Source organism: Urocitellus parryii, chromosome 11, assembly GCF_045843805.1.
Source record: "Urocitellus parryii isolate mUroPar1 chromosome 11, mUroPar1.hap1, whole genome shotgun sequence".
In the NCBI taxonomy this organism is placed as follows: Eukaryota; Metazoa; Chordata; class Mammalia; order Rodentia; family Sciuridae; genus Urocitellus; species Urocitellus parryii.
Genome location: NC_135541.1, coordinates 110862224 through 110887564, shown reverse-complemented (window position 1 = coordinate 110887564; position 25341 = coordinate 110862224). Strand labels below are relative to the sequence as shown.

The window sequence follows — 25341 nt, the reverse complement described above, 5'->3', positions numbered from 1 at the left end:
ATGGACTGGATCTCTTTATTCACTGATAATATCTGCTAGATGCCGAGCACCCCCAGAATGTATTTCTAGGGAAGTTTATCTTTGCAAGAAGAGTCCATGAACGCAACACTGAACACATTTTCTGAATGATTTTCCCAGTATTCTCTGTTTCCGTGCCGTGTGTTGTCAGCTGTATAAAAACTGTGGATTTAAAAACATAGCATGATATCATAGTATTGATAGAGATTGATTCTGAGAATAGGTCTGCAGCAGAAGACTAGCCTCCTGATAAGAAAAACAGATCATCAGAGGAAAGTCATTTTGACCCTCATTCCCTGGGAGGAGGAGTACTTGAATCACAAGCCCAGGTGCTCAGGAAATCTCCTGTCACTCTGAGATGGGTTGGAACGTGGTGCCATGTCTGAAGCTTCTAAATACAGTTCAGGCTGGGTCATCCTGCCAGATGCTGAACTGGCACCACCACGGGAATCGAAGTGGGAACTCTGACAGTGCTTAAATGCCATGGCCCCTGGGCTCAAAGTCTTCCGAGGCCGGGATGGGGAGAGGCAGGGCAGAGCCTTATGGGGAGGAGGGGAGGAGCAGCGTTGGCAGGGAACCCCCTGCTGCCTCGGTGACACCACCGCTCCTTCTGAGGGCAACAGACACCCAAGAACACACCAGCTATTTTAGAAGCTGTCAGCTTCTGAATTGCTGACACACTTGGAGGACACTGTGTCTCCAAGGGTCACCCTGACCCGTCAAGGTAGGTAGGCCTGGGGGGGGAAAAACAGAGGCATGCTCTAGCCAAGGTGTTGACTTGGGAGCAGGTGGATTATTCAAGTGACCTGGTGGAGATGAAGGGAGTTAGAGATGGGAGTTAGGAATAACATGTTGACTTTGAAATTCCTCAACCAGCCTTCTACCTACAGAAGAAGCACTTTCTACCTCACCCCACCCTGTCCTTGGCCAGCGGGGGGGGGGAAAAAAAATCTACCCTGGGTTTACCTGGGGTTAGGATCCTTTGATGACTCATTCCCTTTTGGAAAAGGTTTTAGAAAGAAAAAAAAAAAAAACAATCCCGACAAAAGACATTCAAGAGGCAGAGTTTTACTGGAGGGTCTGGGACTATAGGATGTAAAGGTGGAATTCTAAATTTTGCCAGTGTCTTCAGCTGTTGGGGTGAGTTGTGAATTAAAAGAGAATGCTATGAATATCACGAATCCAGAGTATTTCTTTCACTCGTAGGGCTTACCCTGTGTCCTGGGAGTAGGCTCCTTTCTTCTGTGAAAGCATTTGATTTTAGGGTTTCCTGAGGGGGTGATGTGTGATGGTGGATGAGTTTCTAGTTTTGGAGTAAAGAAAGACTTGGGGCCTTATTTTCTCTCAGATGTTTCTGGGTGGTGGTGCTCGTGGGCACGATAGCTTGTCTGAGTCTCCATAATCTCGCTGGTAAAAAATAGGGTTATACCACCCAATTCTTGGTCCTCCCCCTTCTGGCCCCTGGGAGCCTCACCTAAGCTCTGGATCTTTTCTGCCTCCCTCGTGTGTACTTCCCTCTCTAGAGGCAGGGAGTGGGTGCTCTCCAGAACATAGCTGAGCCGGAGTCAGGGTTCCCTACAGCCTCCCTGTTCCTTCTGGCCTCTCTGCCTCCAGGGAGAAGTGTCCTTGGGTTGCTTCTTCAGCCTTAGACACTCTCCCTGCTTCTCTGTTCAAGGCTAGAGTTTGCCTCCATCTTTCTTCTTTCTCGACATGGTTAGTTTCCTTCTCAAGCAGTGCAAACCAGGAGATAATCCCTTGAAAGTTTCACACAAAACAGGCTTTCTTATGTGGGCATTTTCATTGTGTGTGTGTGTGTGTGTGTGTGTGTGTGTGTGTGTGTTTTGTATTCTTTTTGGCTTTTTCTCCTTCTGCCTTTTTACCATGTCTACTAATGCTATTCAATTTTAATGTTTTATTTTTCCCCATTAGGCCCTGAATTATTTTTATTCTTTTTGCTTTGTGACCTTTTCCCATTTTCCATTTTATATTTTCTTTATTGGGATATGTTTTTCTTCATTTAAAAGGACACACACTTTCTTTCTTCTTTTCAGAGATGAGTAGGAAAATTGATTGGGAAAAAAAATCTAAATCTTATGGTCACCTCCCTTTCTAAACTATGGAAAAGAATTAAATGTATTCCTGTGCTGTGCAGGGACTTTCTTGAGAAGCATCAGTATCTCTTGATTATTATTATTTCCATTTTAGATGAGGAAAGTGGCTCGAAAAGGTAAGTTGCTTGCAGGGTAGTGAGTCCGTAGGATTCTGAAGATGGTCCATGCTCTTTCCCATACCCCCCCGGGGGGCATCTCTGGAAATGCCACTTCACTGAAGTCAGCAGGGATAGTCAAAGTGTGGGGGCCTGGGGTGCAGCCGCTGTTTATCGGGAGTCCCTGTGAACCTGGAGGAGGGCATCTCTTATCTTCTTTTCCCTCAGCATCACTAGCTCTCGCATTTGTAGAAGGGGTTGATCTTCTATCCATTTTATCCTCATGAGTGTAGCACCTTTTGCTTCTCAGGTGAGTGCGGAGGTGAGTTTGTGTGTTTCCTAGGTGCTTGATCATGACGGATACTCATTCAAGTGACTGAACTCACTGCACTTCATTTGAAGACCCCAAAAGCTTTCAGGGCAGACCTTGCCTTTTAGTATAACACAAATCGCAGTCTTGAAAAGAAGAGCTGGTAGGATTCCAACAGTTCACGATATGAAGTCAGGAGGCAACCCTGGGATTTAATAGGGATTTCACTGGGAACATAGTACATAATTAAGACACTTCTTTACTAGGGTCTTCTTTGTCTCCTGGAGGAAGCCTGGAAGAACAGCATTGAGGATTGTTCATGTGGCACTAGGTACCCTCCCAGCTCTTCTCCACCTGTGTTGTTAAACAGACATTTTATTCATTCAACAAAATAACATTTTATTGAGTGTGTAATAGGTGCCAGACACAGTTCCAGGTGCTAAGGAGACGAGTGATCTGGGTATATAATATGTTGCCGTTCTCTAAACACATGCTTCTGCTACAGCTTTCTTTTTTCCTGGAAGATCCTTCTCCTCTTTTCTCATCTCTGTCTTTGCATTTCAGACTTCTCTTCCTTATGCCCACAAAAGACTTCTGGAATGGAAGAGGTTCCCCTCACCTGTAAACACCATGGCATTTTGTTCCTATTTTTCTGAGATAACAGTATATGAAAAGTAGTATTCATATGTTCAAATCTTTTTCTATCTACACAGTGTTTGTGTAAATACACAAATACACACATCTTTTTGCAATTCATAAAAGTTTTCACAAAGTAGGTATCCTTATTTTACAAATGATAAAACTAAAGCTTAAAGAGGGCGAGTGATTTGCTCAAGGTTAGGCAGTTAGAAAGAGAAGAGATGAACTGTGGACCTTCATCTTTCGGATACCAAGCCCTAGTGTGCTAGGTGTCATGCTGGGTTTTAACTTTTCTACTTTTAGTATATTTTGTAAGCGCCTACTGGCATAGGTCATATATTTTTCAATTTGGTGCCCCTCACAGCACCTGTGCATTGCCAAACCTAGGCTAGATCCTCAAGCATCGACTTCATATCGTGAACTGATGGAATCCTACCAGCTTTTTTTCCATGACTGTGATTTGTGTTACACTAATAGGCAAGGTCTGCCCTGAAAGCTTTTGAGGTCTTCAAATGAAGTGCAGTGAGTTCAGTCACTTTAATGATTATCTGTCATGATCAAGCACCTAGGAAACACACAAACTCACCTCCACACTCAGCATGAATTTACTTACTGTTGTTTTAATAGGAACATTCTAACAAGGTATAGGGTAAGAGCTTTCAGGGGCTTTGGAGGAAAGCCTACTTTTCTCTTGTTGAACAAATAAATGATTGATGGAATGAAAGAACTCAGCAGGTCACTGAGGAGGTTATTATAGGTGTTAGCTATGTACTGCTTATATTCACCCAACAGACTAGTTCTCTGTTTGTATGTCAGGGTGGGTGTATTTTAAACTTGGTGTAGCTGGAGGTCTCCTGAGTGTCATTTAAAGGGCATTGTATATTCCTGGCTCTGCTCACATGTCTATCCTACTCACATGCTTGAAATTACCACCTCCAAGGACACTGTCTCCAGGAGTCATAGTTAAATTATTCTTGTTGCTTAGCAATTGACTGTTTAGTTCTTCCCCTTTCGTACATCAGCATGAATTTACTAACTGTTGTTTAATGGGAACATTCTAACAAGGTACCGGGTAAGAGCTTCTAGGGCCCTTGGAGGAAAGCCTACTTTTCACTTCACAAAATTTAAAAGACCAGGATGGCAGTTGTAATATGGTGCTATGGCAGTGGCTGGTGGTGGGAGTGGTGGTGGGAGGTTGGAAGTCAAGGTTGCAAAGAGCTAAGTAAGCACTGGCTTGGGGATGAGCTAATGTGTCACTTTGCCCAGGAAAAATGCCAAGCCCCTCAAGGAGGGGCTGTGTTGACAGTTGGTAGCTTAAAATCAACTGGTAAATTTTCAAGGCCACTCCGTTGATCAGAATCAACTTTTGGAAGGCCTCTGGTCCAAGAGGTATTTAGGTTGGCTCTATAGCCATGTGGCTGATGGCCCATTTTGATTATTTCATTTATGTGTTGTTGTGCATTAATCAGGAATATCTTTTAAACCAAAAAAAAAAAAAATGGTCTCATCATTCTTAACTTTATGGGAAACTAAAAAATATTTGAAATCAAGATGATTTTAGATAATCCATAGCTCATATTTGTCTTATTTTTGTTGTTGTTTCCCTGACTTTGGCATAGAACCTTCTATGTTAATCTGACACGTATCTGTTTGTAAAGTTCTTTGACATACATTATTATCAGCTGAATTCTCTTCAAACATACACATTCACTAAAGACCATTAAAAACTTTTGGGCCTTGACACTTTGATCTGAGTTAAGCCTCTAAACAAACAAATTTTGCACAAATAGGAACTAACTCAAAGGCCCTGTCCTGTCTTTCATTGCTGTCATTAAACATTTCTCAAAGCCCAAATATTTTCCAAGTACTGTACCTTTTAATCTTATTTGGTTTATTGATCTAGGCTAAAGAAAAAGGGCAATTTGACATCAACAGTGATCTTCAGTGTCACATTTGGATACTTGACCCAGGTTGGACTAGGGATAGAAGGTAAAATACAACAAAAGAAGCCTTTTACACTTAAACTGAGGTGTTAAATAATGTCAGGTTGGTGAAGGGAATTAAATCATTCCCCGACATAACTGCCCTGGTACTGAGAAAGGAAATCCCCCCCTCCCCGGCCCCGGCCCCCACCTTGGTTTGGATTTGCTCCCCCCCCCCAAAGAACTGACAATGTTTTTGTTTGCATAGAGCTGTCTTCCTAGCAGTCTGCAAGTGCACAGCTATTCAGTGCTAAATCTGAAAGCCAGCCGCAGTCCACAGTGGGAAGAACATCAACTCCAGTGTGAACTGACTGGCATCCCTCTCTGACTTCTCCTGCTCACATGATGAGGGAAGTCTTCTAGTCATGCCATGCCTCTGCCTACACATTTGAAAAGTGGCAGCATTAATGCCTACTTCATAGGGTTTCTGGGAAATTTATGTAAGACCATAAATAAAAGGTCTAATAGAATACCCATTATATCTTTTCCTTTTTTTTTTTTTTTTTTGTAAATTCCCTCCACCTTCAAAGCATTCTGGAATGTGAGAGGTGAAACTTTTAGTGTCAGTGAACCTTTGCCTGTTCACCCAGAAATAGATAAAAAAAAATAATAATAACCACTGCTTCACTTTATTCCAAAGCTTCTTTAAAAGGCTTAGTTCTCAGGGCTGGGGTTGTGGCTCAGCGGTAGAGCGCTGGCCTAGCACGTGCGAGGCCCTGGGTTCGATCTTTAGCACTACATAAAAATAAATAAAGATATTGTGTCCAGCTACAACTAAAAATAGATATTAAAAAAAAGGCTTAGATCTCAGAGATGACTTCAAGTCCTTGCTGTGTTCTATGTATCACTGAGAGAGGTGCTGGTTGTTAGTTAGAGAATGCTTTAGGCAGCTAAAGAGATATGAGCTCTTAGTCTCCTTAATTGGCTTATTGGCATGGGAATTGCTGGCTTCAGGTTACCAACCCCCTTTCTCCCAAATAGAACTTGGAGGGCACGGATAGCTCAAAGACTCCATTCCATTACTGAAGTCATCCACACAGGCTTATTTGAGTGTTTGCTATTATCGTAATTTTAGTTTAATCCAACTTGGGTTATAGTTCATTCCCTTGAAGCTCTCTGGACGGAGTATCAAATTTGGGCTCAGTCCGTACTCAGGATAGTGCCAAATGCTCTGCTTCGGCCATATTTAGAATTACTCTATGAAGTTTCATCACCAGCTTTCACTAAGCTATCTGATAATTTGCACTGCAGAGGTCCTCTGGAAATAGGATTCCACTTCTACTTGATACCAAGAGTGCTGCTTGTGTATAAGATTCTGAGGTTTGCCCTGATGTGAATGGAAGACCTGAGAGGGCCATGGAATTTTGGGATTGGGAACGTTGAAATTTAGGAACTAGACCAAGGAATGACTCTCCTGCAAAATCAAATAGAAAATAACACTCAATATGGTCAGGCATCAGCCCTTGGCATGAGGGAAAAAAACAGATAAAGTGTTTAGATTAAAATTTCAGTTGAGTCTTTCTCCTTTAACTGTTTAAATTCTCTTTTTCCTTGGGGGAATAGATGAGAGTTGGTGTTCAATCCTATAGAAGTGGCATTGTGCATCTAATCTCAGAAAATTCTACCTGTGCCATTGTCTTCTAGCACCCCTCTGCCATACTGAAACCAGGCTATGATATTTCATTCACACAGAAGATGTGGCAAAGCATCAGGCTTGGCTTATGGAATTCAGAGTCTGGGTGGCAGAACCATCATCACTATAATACAAGATAAAAATTTGAGTTTGTGGAGAATTGAATGTTCTGACATCCAGGATTCTCCAAACTCAATCTGGCCAGGAATCATTCGTTCTTTGATGTCCAAAGAGCCTAGAAGAATGAGTAGAAAACAGTCAATGTTCAATAAGTGGTTGTTTAGTTGAGTTGAACCTGACTTTCCACCTTCATCTCTAATTTTCTTTACATATTATAAACTTTGGCCATATCAGTTTGCTTATCAGCCCCTTAAAAATGTCAAATCCTTATTGATGTTATTTATGCTTACTACATGAAATTCTTTCCCCACCATTCCTTGCTCATTGATACTGAACTTACAATTCAACTTCTTACTCAGATGTCACCTCATGGGCTGGGGATGTGGCTTAAGCGGTAGCGCGCTCGCCTGGCATGCTCGGGGTGCTGGGTTCGATCCTCAGCACCACATAAAAAAATAAAATAAAGATGTTGTGCCCACCGAAAACTAAAAAACAAATATTAAAAAATTCTCTCTCTCTCTTTAATTAAAAAAAATGTCACCTCATGAAGTCTCCTCAGTTCTCTTATAATTGTTGCTTCCTTCTCAAAGCTTCTTAACACATTTTTTCCCACCTTTGTTGGAGCAGCTAGCATCATTAGTCTTTTTAAGTAGGTCCTTCCTACCATGTGAGTTCCTTAAGGGCAAGAACTTGGTTTAACTGTCTTGAACCATTAGTATATAACCTGGTCTATAAAAAGTCGAACTTTTGGTGAAATAAAAATGTAATTAAATATAGTCCCATGTGTCTGAAATCCTTAGGCAGTAGAACTGATGTAATCTAAACTTTGGCATAAATGATATTTTATATATATAAAGTCTTAGCAGAGTGCCTGACACATAGTAGGAGCTCAATAGATGTTACCTACTAACATTTGGGGATAGTTCTTGTGAGAGCTCATATTCATCTCACTATTCAAAGCCAATTGTATGGTTATCAACAGAATCATTAGATTGTGTTTTGTTATAGCTACAAATATAATTTTTAAAGCTGGATCATGTCTTAGACCCTCAGCTTCTAACATTAAAGATAAGGAAACAGGTCAAATGAACCAAAGAGACTTGCAAGTTTCCCACTCCTGGTGAATAGCAGAGGCACAGAACTAAATATGCTTTGTTCACTGCATTCTTGAATGATTCTTCAAAATTATCTGTTAAGTGCAGATGCACATCAGTTGGCTGACTGTAAAAATGTGCTAAAAAATGTCTCCAATCTTGATAATAACTGTTCATTAAAATCAAGTGTAGGCAATTTAGGCATTTGTATGTATGATAACCAAATCAATTTATTGTGGTTGGTTTGCTGTTGTTAGACTTGGTGGTCTCTAAGCTGCACTACTAATCCATCCATTAAACATTAGAGTTGAAAGGGCCTTTATAGCACCTCTAATTAAATGTGCATGTGCTGTGCTATAAAGATTAAGGAAATTGGGAACCAGAATAGTTATGTGACTCAGCCAAGATCAAACATGTTTAAACCATTTCAGTTGTGGGGATGGTTAAAATAGTTGAGAAGTGTTAGCAGAATTGCCAGCTGCTTTGGCCAGGGTCAAACCTAGTTTGAGCTCAGGGACATCTGATCATTTAATTAGGAAGCAGAAGGCCGGTGTTCTACCCTGTTAGCTTTCAATTTCTCTTGGTTTCAATTTCTTCATCTACAAAATGGACATAAACATATATGCTTTCTACCTCGTCAATTGGAAGGATGTATGACATGTATAAAATATAAATTCAGAAACTGCTTTGTCACTACTATTATTTATGAATAAACTCAACTGTTTATGAACTTCATCTTACAGTATCCATTTTATCAGTGGGATAGAAAGTGAGCAGAGTGCTATGAACTGATATAAGGATTTCGGGGGGGGGGGAATGGAACTGTGTTAGTTTGACCTTACAAATCACACGATATGACCGGCTCACTATAGGTTTCCTGAGTTTCTCCTTTAACTTCTTTGTGAAATGTCACTTTATTGTTTATGTTCCCGATTTACTGAAACTCCCCATGGTGAAATGCTATTCATAAAAGGCATCTGATGGCCAGCAAAGCTTTCTGGGTCATTCAAATGAGTTCTTCATGCTTATTTTGAAAGAGCAAAGGTCTTTTTTTTTTTTTTTAATCTCTAAGACTTCAAGGGATTGTTTTTTAAACGAATGACATGATTTTATGAAGAAAATCAACTATGTATTTCTTATATTCATCACTTAGGTAGCTGGATTACATATTTTAATTTAATAACTAAATTTATAAATTTGCTTAGCATAAGACATAACTATGATTCAGAAATGTGTTCATCCAAAAGATTAAACTTTTTGTTGTTGATTTTTTCTGGGTGTATTATACTTATACATAATAGTGGTACTCATTGATATATCTACATATGTTCATAGCCTAATTCAGTCTGCTTCATTCACTGTACCCCCCCCCCCTTTCTTTCCCTTCTCCTCCCTCTGAACTCCTTAATCTACTTTAGTGTCTCTCTTCTATTTTCATGAGGTCTCTTTTCTTTTTTCTATTTAGCTTCCATATATGAGAGAAAACTCATGACCCTTGACTTTCTGAGTCTGGCTTATCTCACTTAGCATGATATTCTCTAGTTCCATCCATTTTCCTGCACATGACATCATTTCTTTCTCCTTTGTGGATGAGTAAAACACTTAGTGTGTATTTACCACATTTTATTTTATCTATTCATCTGTTGACAGGCACCTAGATTGGTTCCATAATTTGACTATTGTAAATTCTGCTGCCCTAAACATGAGAATTTGTGTATTGCTGTATCGCACTAACTTTAATTCTTTTGGATAAATACCCAGGAGTGGTACAGCTGGGTCATTTGGTGGTTCCATTCTTAGTCTTTCAAGGAACTTCCATTTTGATCTCCATAGTGGAAGTTTTAATTTGCCATTGTACCAACAGCATATAAGTGTTCCAAAGGATTAAACTTTATGTTTACCAAGCCTATTGATCTTGACTCTGAGGTTACTGTTTTAAGGGTATTAGAGGGCAGCATATCTCACAGGTAACCTTAACTCTTCTAGAAATTTAAATAAACTATACATTAGTTACTTAATATAATATCAATATTATATTATTCAAATTATGATATATAATAAACAACTGGGATTGAAAAACTTCATGGCATATTCAAATTATTGCGAAGGTGGCTGGTGCCTACTATCTGTAATAACAGTCACTAGTTCTACTTTGTGATAGTGAGAATTTTGGAGGGCAGAGTATTTCTGGGGGTGTAAATAGCTGTCTTTGTAAATTCTCACCACACTGCCTTTGCTTGCATAGATGTTTTTTCATTTCCTTACTAGTACCCATGGATTATCAGGACTGTTCCAATCTCCTCAAATTCCTGTTGTTTTTTTTTCCTTCTGGATTTCTACAAGATATTTGAGATAATACGTAATGTTGTGGAAAATAGTTATTTGTGTTATTTTCTGATTATTTATGAATATACCCAGCGCCCACTTCTATTGTAAATACCTTGAAATGGAGTCCCTTTGTGGACTTGGTATTTCAGAATCTAGCACAGTGCTGGGCACATAGTAAGCATTCAATAAACACATAATTAATCAACACTAACTAGGAAACTTCTCAAGGTCTGAAATTCTGTTTCTAATTATCTATATGGTACCTCATCTAGAGCCATATGCTCACAGGTGCTTATTGATTGGTTTGATTGAAACTGTAAACCCTTAGGCATAGCCACTCAATTCTTTAATCCCTATGATAATGTGAATCTGTTTCCCTAGTCTTTTTCCTTATTTAACCTGTCTTGCCCAAACAGGTTTAAAGTTGATGCTTCTGATTGAGGTTTCCTGGGTAATCACTTGAATTTCCTAATTTACTTTCTTCAAATCATCAGAGAGAGAGAGAGAGAGAGAAGAGATTCAAAAAGTTTTCAGTTCAGTTCTTCTCACTGCACAATGAGGAAATAGGACCTTTGTGGTTAAGCGACTTATTTAAGGTTATTTGTTAATCCTTTAATGTTAAATTTTGAGTGTCCTTTTATTCCAGATGACATAATGAGTTAAGAGTCGAGTCTCCCATTTCCTAATTCTCCAGTGACAGTCCCTATTTCAATCACAGCCTCAACTAGACTACCATTAAATATTTATGACTTGGCTCAGTGATTTCTTGCCTCCCTTCCCCCTTCCTAAACATACATTAGAGAAATCATCTCTAAAACTTCTGCTGGGCTCTACCTAGGGTGTCTACTTCCAACCTTTTCATCATGGGAGAACTCTATGGTGAGGAGATTTTATAATTCTTTGCTCCAAATGGAGATTAAGATTTTTTTTTATTTTAAAAAAACTTGTTTTGAGAGGTTTATAACAATTCATAATATTTATGGTAAATGAGGAGCTCTTGGGATATTACGGAAACAAAATGAGATTTGGAAGTCCACTTCTTGGGGAATCTGAATTACTATGTTTTGCTGAGTGTGTAATGATACGGAGTCAGGCTAAGATTTGTCACTCAGAAGCAGCTCTTATCTTAGATAAGTAGCTGTACTTTTCTGTGCTTTAAGGAGACCAAAAAATAGCTCCTGTTTGGTCCTGAGACACAAAGTTATATGCTTAGACATGTAGAACTTAATTATAAAACTTTATAGATTTAAATTTTTTTTTTTTGGAGAGGATATTAGCTGGACTAGTGATTATGGATAAGCCAAAGTTTTTGGTAAGAAACTTTTTTTCTAGGAGGTCTGGTTCCATTCTGCAGCTCTCTGAAGGTATGTAGAAGTAACAGATGAGGAACGGGAGAGGATGGATGAAACTGACACTTTGTTCCCTGTGGACACTGACAAGACTGTAAGATACTCTTGCCAAGGATGCTGCCTAAGTTTGACAGAGAAAAAAATCCAGGGTTAGAAAGAAAGACAAAGAACCCATGGGACATGTTGTTCACAGGTGTAGAGACCTGTTGCAGTTGAGTAAGGGTGGTAGCAAGATGGGTGGGCATTTTGGACCTTCTTTCTTCCATTTTACTGGTCAAAGACTGACCTGCGAGAAGCTCTGAATCTTGACAGCATGACAAAGTCACTTGTCAATTCTTACACAGACGTTGCTCACAGGAAGGCAGATGAGTGGCCAGCAAGTACATGAAAAAATGTTCAATATCACTAATCCTCCAGGAGAAGCAAATGAAAATCACAATCCCATATCACCTCACTCTAGTAAGAATGTCTATGATTAAAATAGACACTGGGAAAGTGTGGATGAGAATGTGGAAGAAAGAAAACACTTGAGTGCTCTCAGTGGGAGAGTAAATTAGTACAAACCTTATGGGAAACAACGAAAAATAAACTTAAAACTGAACTCTTATGTGATCTGGCAATTCTACTACTGGCTATATATCTAAAGGGAATGAAATTGGTACATCAAAGAGACATCTACACTTTCATGTTCTTTGCAGCACTATTTCCAAGAGTCAAGACATGGGAACAACCTATGTTCATCAACTGATGAGTAGATAAAGAAAATGCTGTGCATATGTCCAATGGAATACTATTCAGCCAATAAAAGAATAAAAGTCTGTCATTTGTGTCAACATGCATGAAACTGGAGATCATTATGTTACGTGAAATAAACCAGCCACAGAAAGACAAGTACCACATGCTCTCACTCAGAGTTCACATCTAAAAAATTCAGTCCTATAAAAATTGAGAGTAGAGTATGGTTACGAGAGGCTGGGGAGAGTAGGAGAAGGAAGGAATGGGGAAGGTGGATCGATGGGCACTCAGTTATGTTTATATACAAGCAAGAAGATTTGGTGCACTGTCACACGGTGGAACTAATGTACTGCACTCTTCAGAAAACTAGACATAAGAATTTTGAGTTTTCACCACCAAGAAATGATAAGTGTTCGAGAAGACAGATATGTCTAACCTGATTTAAACATTACAAATGTATACAAACATTGACACATCATATTACCCCCACTGAGATATACAATTTTTGTGTTTTTATAGATCAAAGATAAATTTATTTGAAAAAAGAAAAATAATGTAACCTAGCAAAAGTGATAAATATTTAAGAAGATGAAAATGGTAAACGGTCTGATTTAATCATTGTATATTGTACACATATATCAGATAACCAACACTGTCCCATAATTTGTACAATTATTATGTCAATTTTTAAAAAGTTAAAAGAAAAAGAAGTCCTTTGTCAGAGTTATATGCTTTTTTTTTGAAAAATCCAAACTTCACTCATCAATATTTACTTACGGAGGGAATGTTCAGTATTGAGGCTGTGTTATAGAAACAGGTTCTTAGGCTTGGTTTGCAGTACCCTTTGGCCTGATAAGATTGAATTAGCTAATTTCAATTTGGAAAACCTTAGAATTCTTGGCATCCAGTTCCTCAGAGAAAAATGTAGAAATTCCTGAGGAATCTTCTCTGGTACATCTGACTTCAGCCTTCTCCATCTTTCTGCCTCCTGTCTCCCCCCCGGTCCACCTACACACACACACACACACACACACACACACACACACACACACACACACACTTCTCTTCAGGAGAACAGAAGACACAGGACAGGACCATCTGGCCCAGCATGCCAGCTTTTTATTTGGTTTCTCTGAATCCCACCTTCCTGTTTGGATCAACCCTCCCCTCACCCATACTTCAGAAACCAATCAAGGTGTCTCCTGAACTCATTTATTCCTTTTGTTTCAACTGCCTTCTCGAGTAACTTTTTCCATATGCTTATATCCTTGCCTCACAACAGATATTTTTTTCCCATCAAGAATGGCCTGATTGGGTTCCTAGGAAAAAAAACCATTTACTCAAATATGTGACAAAGTGCTTCTAACGATCCCAAACAACTTTTCATTACTTTTGATGACCAGGGCATACATGAGTGGAGGAAAAATTGCTGGGTTTCAAAGCAACTGACTGATGGGGCAGGGATACTGAGTGGTGGGAAATGAAAGCACACACGTCGTCTGTAGCCTTGGATCTTTTCTACCTCAAGTGAAATTGTCTAATCTAGGTCTGGAGATTCAACCTCTCATTGATATTTTCCTTTAATTTGGAATTTTTTTTTTTGGTCACCCCAGTTTGGCCTCATTCCCTTCAACACAGTGACATTAGTACTCCTTATATGGCCTGTTGTGGACCAATTTTCTTCAGCTGTTGCTAAAACTTACTGAAATGCCAGATGTCATGTTGGAAACACGAAACCTGAAAGAAGGTCGTAAATCACAAAAACAAACCATAAAAAAAAATAATAAAATACCCTGAGTGCCGTGCTCTGGAGTTCCCAGCTTCAAGTCTCCTTTTGTTCACCCCTCTGCACAGCGTCCCCTGGCCCCCCGTCTTTCAGGGCCAAGGGTGGGGGCAGCTCAGCAGTTTCTCACCTAGGGCTTGATTGTTTATTTTGCAGATTCCGAGCAGAGCACTGGTTCAGACTCAGAGGTGCTCACTGAGCGAACCTCCTGCTCCTTCAGCGCTCACGCTGACCTGGCCTCAGGTGCCGCAGGCCCTGTGCCTGCTGCCATGTCCTCCATGGAAGAGATCCAGGTGGAGCTGCAATGCGCTGACCTCTGGAAGAGGTTCCATGACATTGGGACAGAAATGATCATCACCAAAGCCGGGAGGTAAGGATGAGTTTCTTTGGATGGAGAACCAAATCTGCAGACTCCACATATTTGCAGTAGTGTCAGTTAAGCCAGTGCAACTTGCACCCCATTTCCTAAGTTGGGACACTTGGTAATGTTGTCCTATTGCATTTACTGTGATTTGCTATCTTCCTCCAAGTACCCAAATAGAAATCACCTCTATTCTCCCAAATATTTTCCACCTACAATGGACATCAGCTGATTCTGTGGACTCATGGTACCCATGGCCAAAAGACCGATTACCAAGGTCAGTGTTTACTCTCACATCCAAAGTTTGCAAGAAGTCTGCTCCCCAAACAATACCTTACATCTTATAAAGTCATTTAAAACAATCAGATGCTTGTGTAAGAATTGTGTGCGGTGTATGGTCTAAACCCTGCTGGTTGATCCATTGCACTTTGTTGTTGGTTTAAGATTATGAAATTTGAATGGAGATCTGTGGAACCTCTTGCAAAACTGTTTACCTAAAATGATACAATCTACAAAAAGCTCCTCTTGAAAGAGATACTTTTAGTTGAACTACTCCTTTATTGACATCTTTCAATTCTCCACCGTTAGGTATTTGTTTTGTGCTGGATACTCAACATATATTATGTCCTTTAAACACCACAGAAATCCTGTGAGGTAGGACATAATCATCGCATGTATGGACAAGGATGCAAAGACTGGAGGAGGTTAATTCACTGGACTAAGGCACAGGGAGAGTAAGAGATAGTTCCAAAAGTCTACATAAATTGATGTGGCTCCAAAGCAATGGTGTTATCGACTTATAACTCTATTTTTTTCTTACATTTTATTATTTAGTTATAGTTGGACACAATACCTTTATTTTATTTATTTATTTTTATCTGATGCTTTGGATCAAACTCAGGGCCGCACATGTGCTAGGTGAGTGCTCTACTGCGGAGCTGCAATTCCAGCCCCGTAGCTCTGAACTATTAAGAAATGGTTGTGGTTCCCTCCCCTTGGATTCAGGATGAAAATTATTTAGATGAAATTAAAATTGGAATAAGTTTTTGAGAGTATAGAAGTAGCTAATGGAGATAAAGCAAAACGAATTATGCTACTTTTATATTTTTGGAGTCAGTATACATGGACTCACATGTCATGGGAACAAAAAAAAGGATCCACCTCACTGTTTGCATGAACATGGTTATATAAAATAAAATATAAATTTAATAAAATAAAATGGGAAATGAAATATAAAAATAAAATGAAAATATTTGATTTGGCCCAGTTCACCCACATGCATTTAGGGGAAACCTCTCAGTACAATTAAAATCATTAAATACGAGGTTAGAATGAATCTGAAACCTTGTTCATTTTCTCTCTCTTCTGGAGCCCTCTTCTTTAAGTTTTAGTAGTGAACAAAACCATCAAAAGTCTTCTTAGGTGGAGCAACTTTGAAGACTTATTCTCAATGCCATCACTTTCTTGTTACCTGGGATTTATGTTCTCCTCTTCCATATTTTGTGGTGTTCAGGTTTGAGAGAAAACAAAACAATCCAAGGAAAAAGTTTTTATTTGAAAGTTTTAGTGTTTTGATTTTTGGCAAGAAGGCTGGTTTAGGGAGAGGTGAGGCAAATTATTGTATTCTTTGTTTTTTTCTTTTTGGTCTAGAAGCTTTCCTAGGTGTTAGTTGGTGCTTTCACTTTGCTGATGGGTCTGTGTTTTCTAGTTGCTCTTGTCCTGAGCCCACTCTCTCACCCCTACACTTCAGTGAATTCAGTTCATTTGAGCACCTACTTGACAACTCTTTGGTAGCTGATTTCACCATTTCTTCTGCACATTTCTGTTTTTAAAAATTCACCTCAATACCTGGATATACCCACATAGTCCCTAGCACATACACAGATTATTCCTAACTCCTGTTGAAATCTTTTATTTTTATTTTAGTATTTTAATCTGGTGTGTGTTGTCGGGGGGGGGGGGATTGATCTTGAGGACACTTTACCACTGAGTTACATCCCCAGTCCTTTTAATTTTTTTTTTCTGTTTTGGAACAGGGTCTCCCTAAGTTTCCCAGGCTGACTTTGAACTTGTGATTCTCCTGCCTTAGCCTCCCAAGTAGCTGGGATTACTGGTGTGCACTACTGTGCCTGGCCTTTGTTTCTGTACTGGATGGCCTCAGCTATTGCTGCATGTAACTTTCAATTCAGATTATTCTGGACAACTCAGAGACATACCAAAAAGGCTTTCTCTTCTGTGAATTTTCTTTATCCCTTCTTATCCCCCTAGTCAATTTGTTTATTCTCACTTCATTTTCCTTCCTATGAAGTATCCTTTTTAATTTTAATTCCAACTTGCATTTACTTAGTTATTTTTATTATATATGATTCTTTGTCCTTTTTACTATTCAGATCTTAGTCACCACCCATTTCCCACACCCAAATGAATCCTGTTGATTTAGAGTTACTGCCGTCTATAGAACCCCCCATTGTTGAACATACCAACGCAATCCATGCAGTCAGCACCATGGACAGAGGTGCTTCTAGGGATTATTGGGTTGAGAAGACAAAAAAACGACTGACCTAAATTTAAGCCATAAAATTAACACCAAACACAACTCCTTTTGTGAAATATGAAAGATTAATATTTCTCCAGAGTATTCCGACTCCACTTGATATTCTGTGCTAAAATGCCAAAAGGAAAAACAATGCTTGCCAAGCTGTTAAGGGAATTCAACTTTAGTCATAGAATTTTAAACAGGGAGGCACCTTAGAGATGATCTCATCCCTTGACTTTGTTTTATAGGTGACAGGGCTAGAGACTTATTCAAATTCACTCAGCTCATTTATTTTAGAGCTTGGATACTGGGAAGGGATGGGTAGCTTCTCCATTCGAGGTCGCAAGACTGTTCCAGACAAAGCAGGTATAAAACTTAAAGACATCAAACCCCTTTTCTTGAAGTCATCAAGACAAAAGCAAAATCAGTTTCTTTCAGTGTAATGCAACCTCTGTAGGTGACTGAGAGGAACCACATTTCCTTACCTCAGGTAGTAGGTGAGAGGACTTTGTCTCTATCTCTGGAGAGATGCTGTCCAATCATACATACATACAGGGCAATTGTGAGCCACTCTTACTGAGGAGGGAATTACTGATCTGTATTTAAATGTGTTAACCAAGTATTTCAAATTTTTGGAAAGAGTTAAGGTGGCTCAAACCGTCTATTGTGAATGTTAGATTTGGTCATTGAGTAGCCAGCCATCACATTTTAATAGCCCACCACAAATCTAAAATATAAAGCTTTCTATAAGGGTAGGGGAAAAAAATCTAAAATGATTTAACCCAGAAGCTTCTGAACAGTAATAAAGTGGGAAAGAAGGAATGGTTATATGTTATATTTTGCAACTATTTAAGAATTAGCCATCATCCTTATTGAAGGTGTGTGATGCCTTTTGTATCCCTCAAATATCATGATATCATCGACTTACTGACAGAGGACATTTGCTCCTGGATTGTTTTTCCTGGATAAGTAGGGAATAAGTGACTTGCATAGAGAGCATATCCTGTAATCGACCAGCATACATTTGGAAGATGGCTGTCTGAGGTCAGAGTATGGTCTATGGCCGTGAAATGGAGCAAAGCCAATTAGGCCATATGTGGATCAAGCTTGTGACCTTGACCTCATTAGCACTGTGCTTTGCCCAGCTCCACTAACTAGCCCCAGATGGTTAAGCTTAATGCAGCATTCTGTGTACAAGTACCCTACAGCATATTCAAGGCAATCCAGATTTTTGAACTGAGCACTTTTTATGTCTGGCTCGATGCAAAAGAGCTTGGTGTTTTTCTTCTTTCTTATGGATAAAGAATGGTGAACTTTATTCTAGACTTGTTGAAACCCAATACCTCTTTTGGTCTGCTCACTCTCCTCCTCTCCTCAATTATGAGAGAAGTTGTAAAGTGCCATATCCTGACCTCACCAGCTTTGGCAAGTTTAACAAGCCATTGTGGTAGAAACAAGGTAGTGCCCAGAGGCCACTAGAATTCATTTGGTATTTGCTCCTTATTCCACAGGGTCCTTCCTCTGACACACACGTTGACAGCCTGAGAACTTGCAGAAATGTTCCTACAGTTTTATGAATTGAAAGGAACTTTGGTGGACTTTTTTTGGGCGGGGGGGAGAGGACTGATAGCACCTTCACTTTTTCTCATTTCTTTTTTGAGATTATTTTTAGAGTGACGATTTAAAAATAAACTCAGTCTGTCAAACACATTTTACAATCACCTACAATAAATTGTCAAAAGTTCCCTGGATAATAAGAAGTGGGTAAATTATTGTGTTTATCTTTGTGACGATTATAGCTAATAGGAAATGTTGTGTGGAGACATGCTTATACCCTTTCCCCCAAACACATATATTACATTAAAGATTAATTAAAAATATAAAGCAGATATAGGGCATGGCAGAACCTCTTGAGTGAATGAATGAATCGTTAAATAAGGCAATTTAAACTAAGAATAGATGTTGTTTCAGCAATATCGGTCTCCACCATATTTCGTAGTGATCATTTTTAGAGCGAAAACCAAATCAACAATCTTTAAAACTTAAGAGTAGGTTAGACTTTTACTCCTGGTGCTCCCACCCCCCACTCTGAGGAGCTTATTTCCTGTTCCTTTTCACAGGAGGATGTTTCCTGCCATGAGAGTGAAAATCACTGGCCTGGATCCACACCAGCAGTACTACATAGCAATGGACATTGTACCTGTGGACAATAAAAGATACAGGTAGGAATGGTGGGAATTGCCAGCATGCCAAGACAGTTCTTTAAACTCATTAGGTGAAACATTTTAACAGTGCACACTGTACAGAGAACAAGGATATGCCAATGGCTTGTGGCAGAGTATCAGGCAGGAAGTGGTAGCTAGAGGGAGGAAATAAGAAACAGGGCTCAGTAATAGTTTGATCTTGAATCCTTTCTAGGTCTCCAGGCAGAAAAGGAATTTATAGTGTCTCTTAGGGCAGCAAGTGTTTAAATGTATCTTGAGCCTAAAATGAATCTAGTTAACATTGAAACTGATTAAATTCTCAAATAATTTGATTTGTGAAATGCTAAATGAATTGGATTGAATTATTTTGGAGAATGGAAGGGGAAATGGGCCAGTGTAGCATATTCAATCACACACCTAATATATGGAGAATTGGGTAAGACCTCAAGAAGAACACCAAGTTAGTGAGAATTATTGTCCTTAATACGGGTATGGGTTTGCTAGATACTGTTCTCTCAATGCCACTAAAATCCATCATCATCTCCATGTCTCTTGGATGACTTGTATGCAGTTCTTATTAAAAAAAAAAAGCTGCCAAGCTTCTTTAGCATTTTAGAAAGCTAGGCATGGTGGTGCATGCCTGTAATCCTAGCTACTCAGGAGACTGTAGCAGGGAGATCACAAGTCAGAAGCTAGCCTTGCAATTTAGTGAGAACCTGTCTCAAAATGCAAAATAAATAAAGGACTGGGGATGTAGTTCAGTGGTAAAGCACCTCTGGATTCAATCCCCAGTACCAAGAAAAAAAAATCCTAGTCAAATCATTAAATCAAAGCTTATTTTTAAATATCCAAAGTTGGAAAACTTGGCCCCAAACCTATGAATTTGAAGGCCAGGATAGGGGAAGAGAACTGGTCAACAGACACAAGGCCCGGATTGCAGGACTTAAAAGAGAAGATGCTTCCGGTATGTTTTAAAGGATCTTGGGGGTTGTAATCTGGACTGAGTGCCTCTGTGTGCCAAGGTCCAGGTCTCACACAGTCCTTTGGAACTGAGAAGCAAGGAAGCACCAGATCCCTGGAGATGGCTTTTCAGTACCACCGGGAAGCCGAGGGGTCTAGAAAGCTGATCTCTTCTACTGCCAACAACATTTCGTGTTCAGTGGTGTTTATGGGAAAATAATGTGGAAGATGATCAATCTCAAAATGAGGCTCCTAATAGATTTTGGTGGTATTTGTAGGAATGGTTGCACAGAGGACCTCCATTCTCCTAGAAACACTTGGAATTCAGGCTCTCAGCAAGAAAATGGTTAATGAGGAGAGACTTAGAGGGTATCTACACATGGCTGCCTTTTATAGAACAATATGGAAGATGTTTTTAATAAGGAACCAAATCCCGAACAAGTGGCCAAGGGATTATATGGTTTGTATTTGGAAGGTGAAAGGTTGCAGTAAAATACCTCTTCCCTAGCTAGACACGCGGGCTCAGGATGCCTGTGCGCACACAGGGGTGCACGGCAAGGAGAGGGAGAAGAAAGGAAAAGGACTGTGAGAACGTTTTCCCCACCAGAGATGTAGCTTTGATCATGGACCACAACATTTCTCGGCCCTCCTCCTCTCTATTCCCTTGTCCATTTCCATGTCAGTCCCATTTCCCCCGGATACCTACCTGCCTTTCTCTTTTTTCTCATTTATATTCTCTACCTCATTCCTGTTACTTCTCCATTCTTGTCATCTCTTTGTCCTCATCCCTCTCTGCATCTGTCTCTAAATTCTCCGCTCTCCCTCTCTGTCTCAGATACGTGTATCACAGCTCCAAGTGGATGGTGGCTGGCAATGCAGATTCCCCTGTGCCTCCCAGGGTTTACATACACCCGGATTCTCTTGCTTCTGGAGACACCTGGATGAGACAGGTGGTCAGTTTCGACAAACTCAAGCTGACCAACAATGAGTTGGATGATCAAGGACATGTGAGTTAAAGAATTGTAACTTCCTCTGTCTCCCTCTTCCCCTTTCTGCTTTAGAGCTGACTAACTCCAGGCTCTATCAAGTAGATCCAAGAAGAATCATTCTGCCACTTTAAGTCATTTTAAGCAAGTGAGCACAAAAATTTTTATTTTTAAATCCAGTTAAATTTCATTTATTACAAATCTAACATTTAGCAAACATCTGCTACGCATCAGCTTGTGTTTATCAGACAAAGTCCTTTTGCTCCGGGGACTTAACGGTTCAGTCAGGGAAGCAAGACAGAAACACAAGACAAATTAAACAATGGCAGAAGAAATCACAACATTCAGTAGAATAACTCACGGGGCAATAAACTAAGGGAAACAAGTGAATGACAGTTTTGGCTGATTTGTTAAGAAATTTGTGAATTTACAAGAGAACACCAAGTCTCAAGGTTTTGCAGATATAATTGGAGGAACTGATGTTATTAATTTATCTCTGGCAAGGAAACATATACTGAATTTTCACTCATTGCAAGAATCCATACTGGGGGCTATGGCAAGATTGAAGAAGCTAAAACCATGGCTCCTATCTTCAAGGAAATGATGGATTTCTGAAGGAATGAGAACACACACCATTCATACTCACATGACATGAAAGAATGTCCATAAATTCAGTAATGAGTGCAAATAATAGCATATAGGATTTAAAGATAGCATGAACCCATGCTGAAAATGTGAAACTGGAGGGAACAGCTTGTCACACAGCAGAGGTTCTGAGACCTGTTAGTGGATTGTTGTGCTCTGGTGCTAGAACAGTCATTCAGCATTTTTCCGATTAAAGCAAACAAATCGCATCTACCATCCATGGGAGGGATGCTTTGCGGCATGTTTCCACACAATGCTCTCTATTGACTTAGTCCTTCCTATGGTGGGTGAGTACATTGATTTCCAGTTTCTGTACATCTCACCCCCAATCTGTATCCTTTCCATAATGTCCCACCTTGGGTTTATTTTGCATGAGAACTTGAAAAGATAGAGGGACCTTGAAACCCAACCTAGCGTAAGGTGTCCTTTTCTCATTTCAGATCATTTTGCACTCTATGCACAAATACCAGCCTCGAGTTCATGTGATTCGCAAGGACTTCAGCAGCGACCTCTCGCCCACCAAGCCTGTCCCTGTGGGGGATGGGGTGAAAACATTCAACTTCCCCGAGACTGTGTTCACCACAGTCACAGCCTATCAGAACCAGCAGGTAAGAGGCTGCCCTTGAGTGTCTCAGCTTTTAAAGGAGCTTATTCTTCCTTTTGGTCAGAAATGCTTAGTTCTTCTCCACAGCAGTGGGTAGACAGAATGAGAAACGCTAGACTTCAGTGCACAAAGGGCCCTGGGGGTGACAATACAGCAGTGCCTGGAGACAGCAGGTGTATCTTCATTTAGACCAGAGACATTTTTTTTTTTTTTGTACTGGGGATTGAACTCAGGGGCCCTCGACCACTGAACCACATTCCCTGCCCTATTTTGTATTTTATTTAGAGACAGGGTCTCACTGAGTTGCTTAGTGCCTTGCCTTTGCTGAGGCTGGCTTTGAACTCATGATCCTCCTGTCTTAGCCTCCCAAAGCACTGGGATTACAAGGCGTGCGCCGTCATGCCCGGCCAGAGACACTGTTCTTGACCAAGAGGACCAAACCTCCTGAGATATCCTCATGTCTCTCTGTACTTGTACGTGTGCTCATGACCTCTTCCACATCCTGTCAAGCAATCCTCATCGTTTGGAATTCCTTTGTGATTCCTTCCCTCGTATCTGAAGTTTTCCGTGCATTGCTCTACCAGTCTACATCAGCCATCGAGCCCATCAAACTCTTTAAGACTCACCACTTCCATTTACACTTGAGGATTAAATATACCTCCATATGATCACCAGCCATCTCCTAAGATCTCTTTTAAGTTTTTATGTCTGCAATACACTAATTCACCCTATGAATATTTATTGAGGCGTTACTATGTTTCAGCCTTAGTAGAGAAATAGAGCTGATCAGGATGATTCTTTTCCTTAAGAAGAATTTTCAGTTGAGTGAAAGTTTATAAATACATAATGATGATACAGTGGAATAATTTTTCATGACAAACATGTGGAAGGGATGTTTCTTGGTTTGGGGAATAAGGAACTTTTCTCGGAATTGTGACACTTTTTCTGAAATTGACACACACTTAGGAACTAGCCAGATTAATACAGGAGACGGGTGGATGGGGGAGGAGCAGAGGAAGTCACGTCTGGAATTACTGTGGGCTTCTAAACATTGTTCTTCTTTTGAAGAGAATGTGGCTGGCTGGATTTAAAATTGATCTTACTTTATGAAATTCTCTACAAGTTGCATGTGAAACCTATTTTTGTGAATCACATTTTATCTTTTGGCATATTGTCTAATTAAAAGGATCCTGTAGTGAATCCTTTTCTGAAGCACAGAGATTTTTGTTTGTCTTGATTATGAATCAGCATATTTTTATTTGGTGCCTGCTCAAAGCAAAATGAACTTATACTATTATAATTAACATCATTTGTATTGGATACTTTGTTTTGTGCTCAAAGCAAGGGAGGAAAACATTTATATCCTAGTTTTCCTCAAATAAATAATTTATTTAAAAATTTGATAAATAACAAATTTAATAAATAACATTTATATACTCGTTATTTATTAAATACTATGTGCTAGACAGGTGATGGTGAGTTATGTGGTCTTTGGCTCAGAAAGAAAGAAAATTTCTGTCTTTTCTGGTTTAACTGTACAATATTCCTTAGATTTCTTTACCCTCAGAGGAATTTGATACATGATAATTCCTTAGTCTAGTAAAGGTCCCATACTCTATGAATGTCAGACTTTCTCAGGAGGTATAAAGTGTTTTCAACTTCAGATGGTCCTTGTGGTGCCACATTTGATCCAAGGTAGAAGAGCTTTAGTTTATTTCATGTGTGATTTATAAATTATTAAACACATTCTCAAACACTTTAGATAGTGGAATTTCAGAGGCCATAGGACGGCCATACAGGAAACTTTAATAATCAAGATTTTTCAAGCTCTGATACAAGACAAAACAGCAACATAGATATGGCTTTTGTAATAACAGGAACCTTGGGATTAACCCTGGCTCAGAAGAGGGAAAATAAGAGTCTAAGTACTTTGAGCCAGGTACAGTGGTGCATGTTTGTAATCCCAGCGACTTGGGAGCCTGAGGTGGGTGGATGGCAAATTCAAAGCCAGCCTCAGCAACGGCGAGGCACTAAGCAACTCAATGAGACCCTGTCTCTAAATAAACGACAGAATAAGGCTGGGGATGTAGCTCAGTGGTCTAGTACACCTGAGTTCAGTCCCCAGTTCTCCCTACCTCTCCAAAAAAAAGAGTCTAAATACTTTGAGTAACTGATTGAATTTTTCCAGGATAACCCCAGATACTATTTTAATCATTAGTTTCTCATGAGGGTAGTGATGTAGCAATAAATATTCTGACTTTAGGACTTAGTTTGTAGAACAAACTAAAACCCTGAGGAGTGGACATTGTATCACTTCAATGAGGTCAGTTCTAGAGGTCAGGGGAGGCACTATTGCAAACAAGCTAAAAGTCAGAAATTACAGCTTTTTTCGACAATGAAAGAGGACCAAACGTGGGGACTTGAAATTCCTTTCCCTTCCTGCACTTTCTCTTGGTGTAGGCCTTGAACACCTGAGTACATTCCACACAGATAAATATTTTGCCTATATCTGGGCTGAGGAGGGGGCAGAATGCCATGTTTAAGGTCATGTAATCTGGCAGCAGATAAACCTGGCTTGACTTCTGACCTTTCCAGTGACAAATTGTGTGACCCTAAGTAAGTTCCTCAGACCCCTTTCACTTGTGTTTCCTGGCCTGAAAATGTGTCTGCCTCATAGAGGCATGAGGACTAAATTCACCCACAGAGACCTGGCATACAATTAGTGGTAGTCAGCCTGCATTGCTCAGTGACTGGGGCTACCTAGGAGCAAGGCAGAGTGGCTGATAGAGGTGAGTTTAAAGGGTGAACTGCTCATTAAGACAGAAAATGGATTGTTGGGAATTGGAGG

The 25341-nt window shown here is 39.8% G+C and overlaps 1 protein-coding gene across 4 annotated transcripts in view; it reads left to right on the top strand.

The window, feature by feature from the left end:
* Nucleotides 1–25341, top strand: part of Tbx15 (T-box transcription factor 15) — a 107911-nt gene that overhangs the window by 43691 nt on the left and 38879 nt on the right. For 3 of the 4 annotated variants that reach the window (XM_026413700.2, XM_026413701.2, XM_077803689.1), the window contains 4 exons: nucleotides 14354–14567; nucleotides 19215–19316; nucleotides 21094–21265; nucleotides 22330–22497. In XM_026413700.2, the coding sequence (XP_026269485.1) occupies nucleotides 14354–14567; nucleotides 19215–19316; nucleotides 21094–21265; nucleotides 22330–22497 (656 nt within the window). Of the gene's footprint in view, nucleotides 1–533; nucleotides 743–14353; nucleotides 14568–19214; nucleotides 19317–21093; nucleotides 21266–22329; nucleotides 22498–25341 lie in introns of those variants that run through there. The other variant, XM_026413702.2, reaches the window with a different exon arrangement.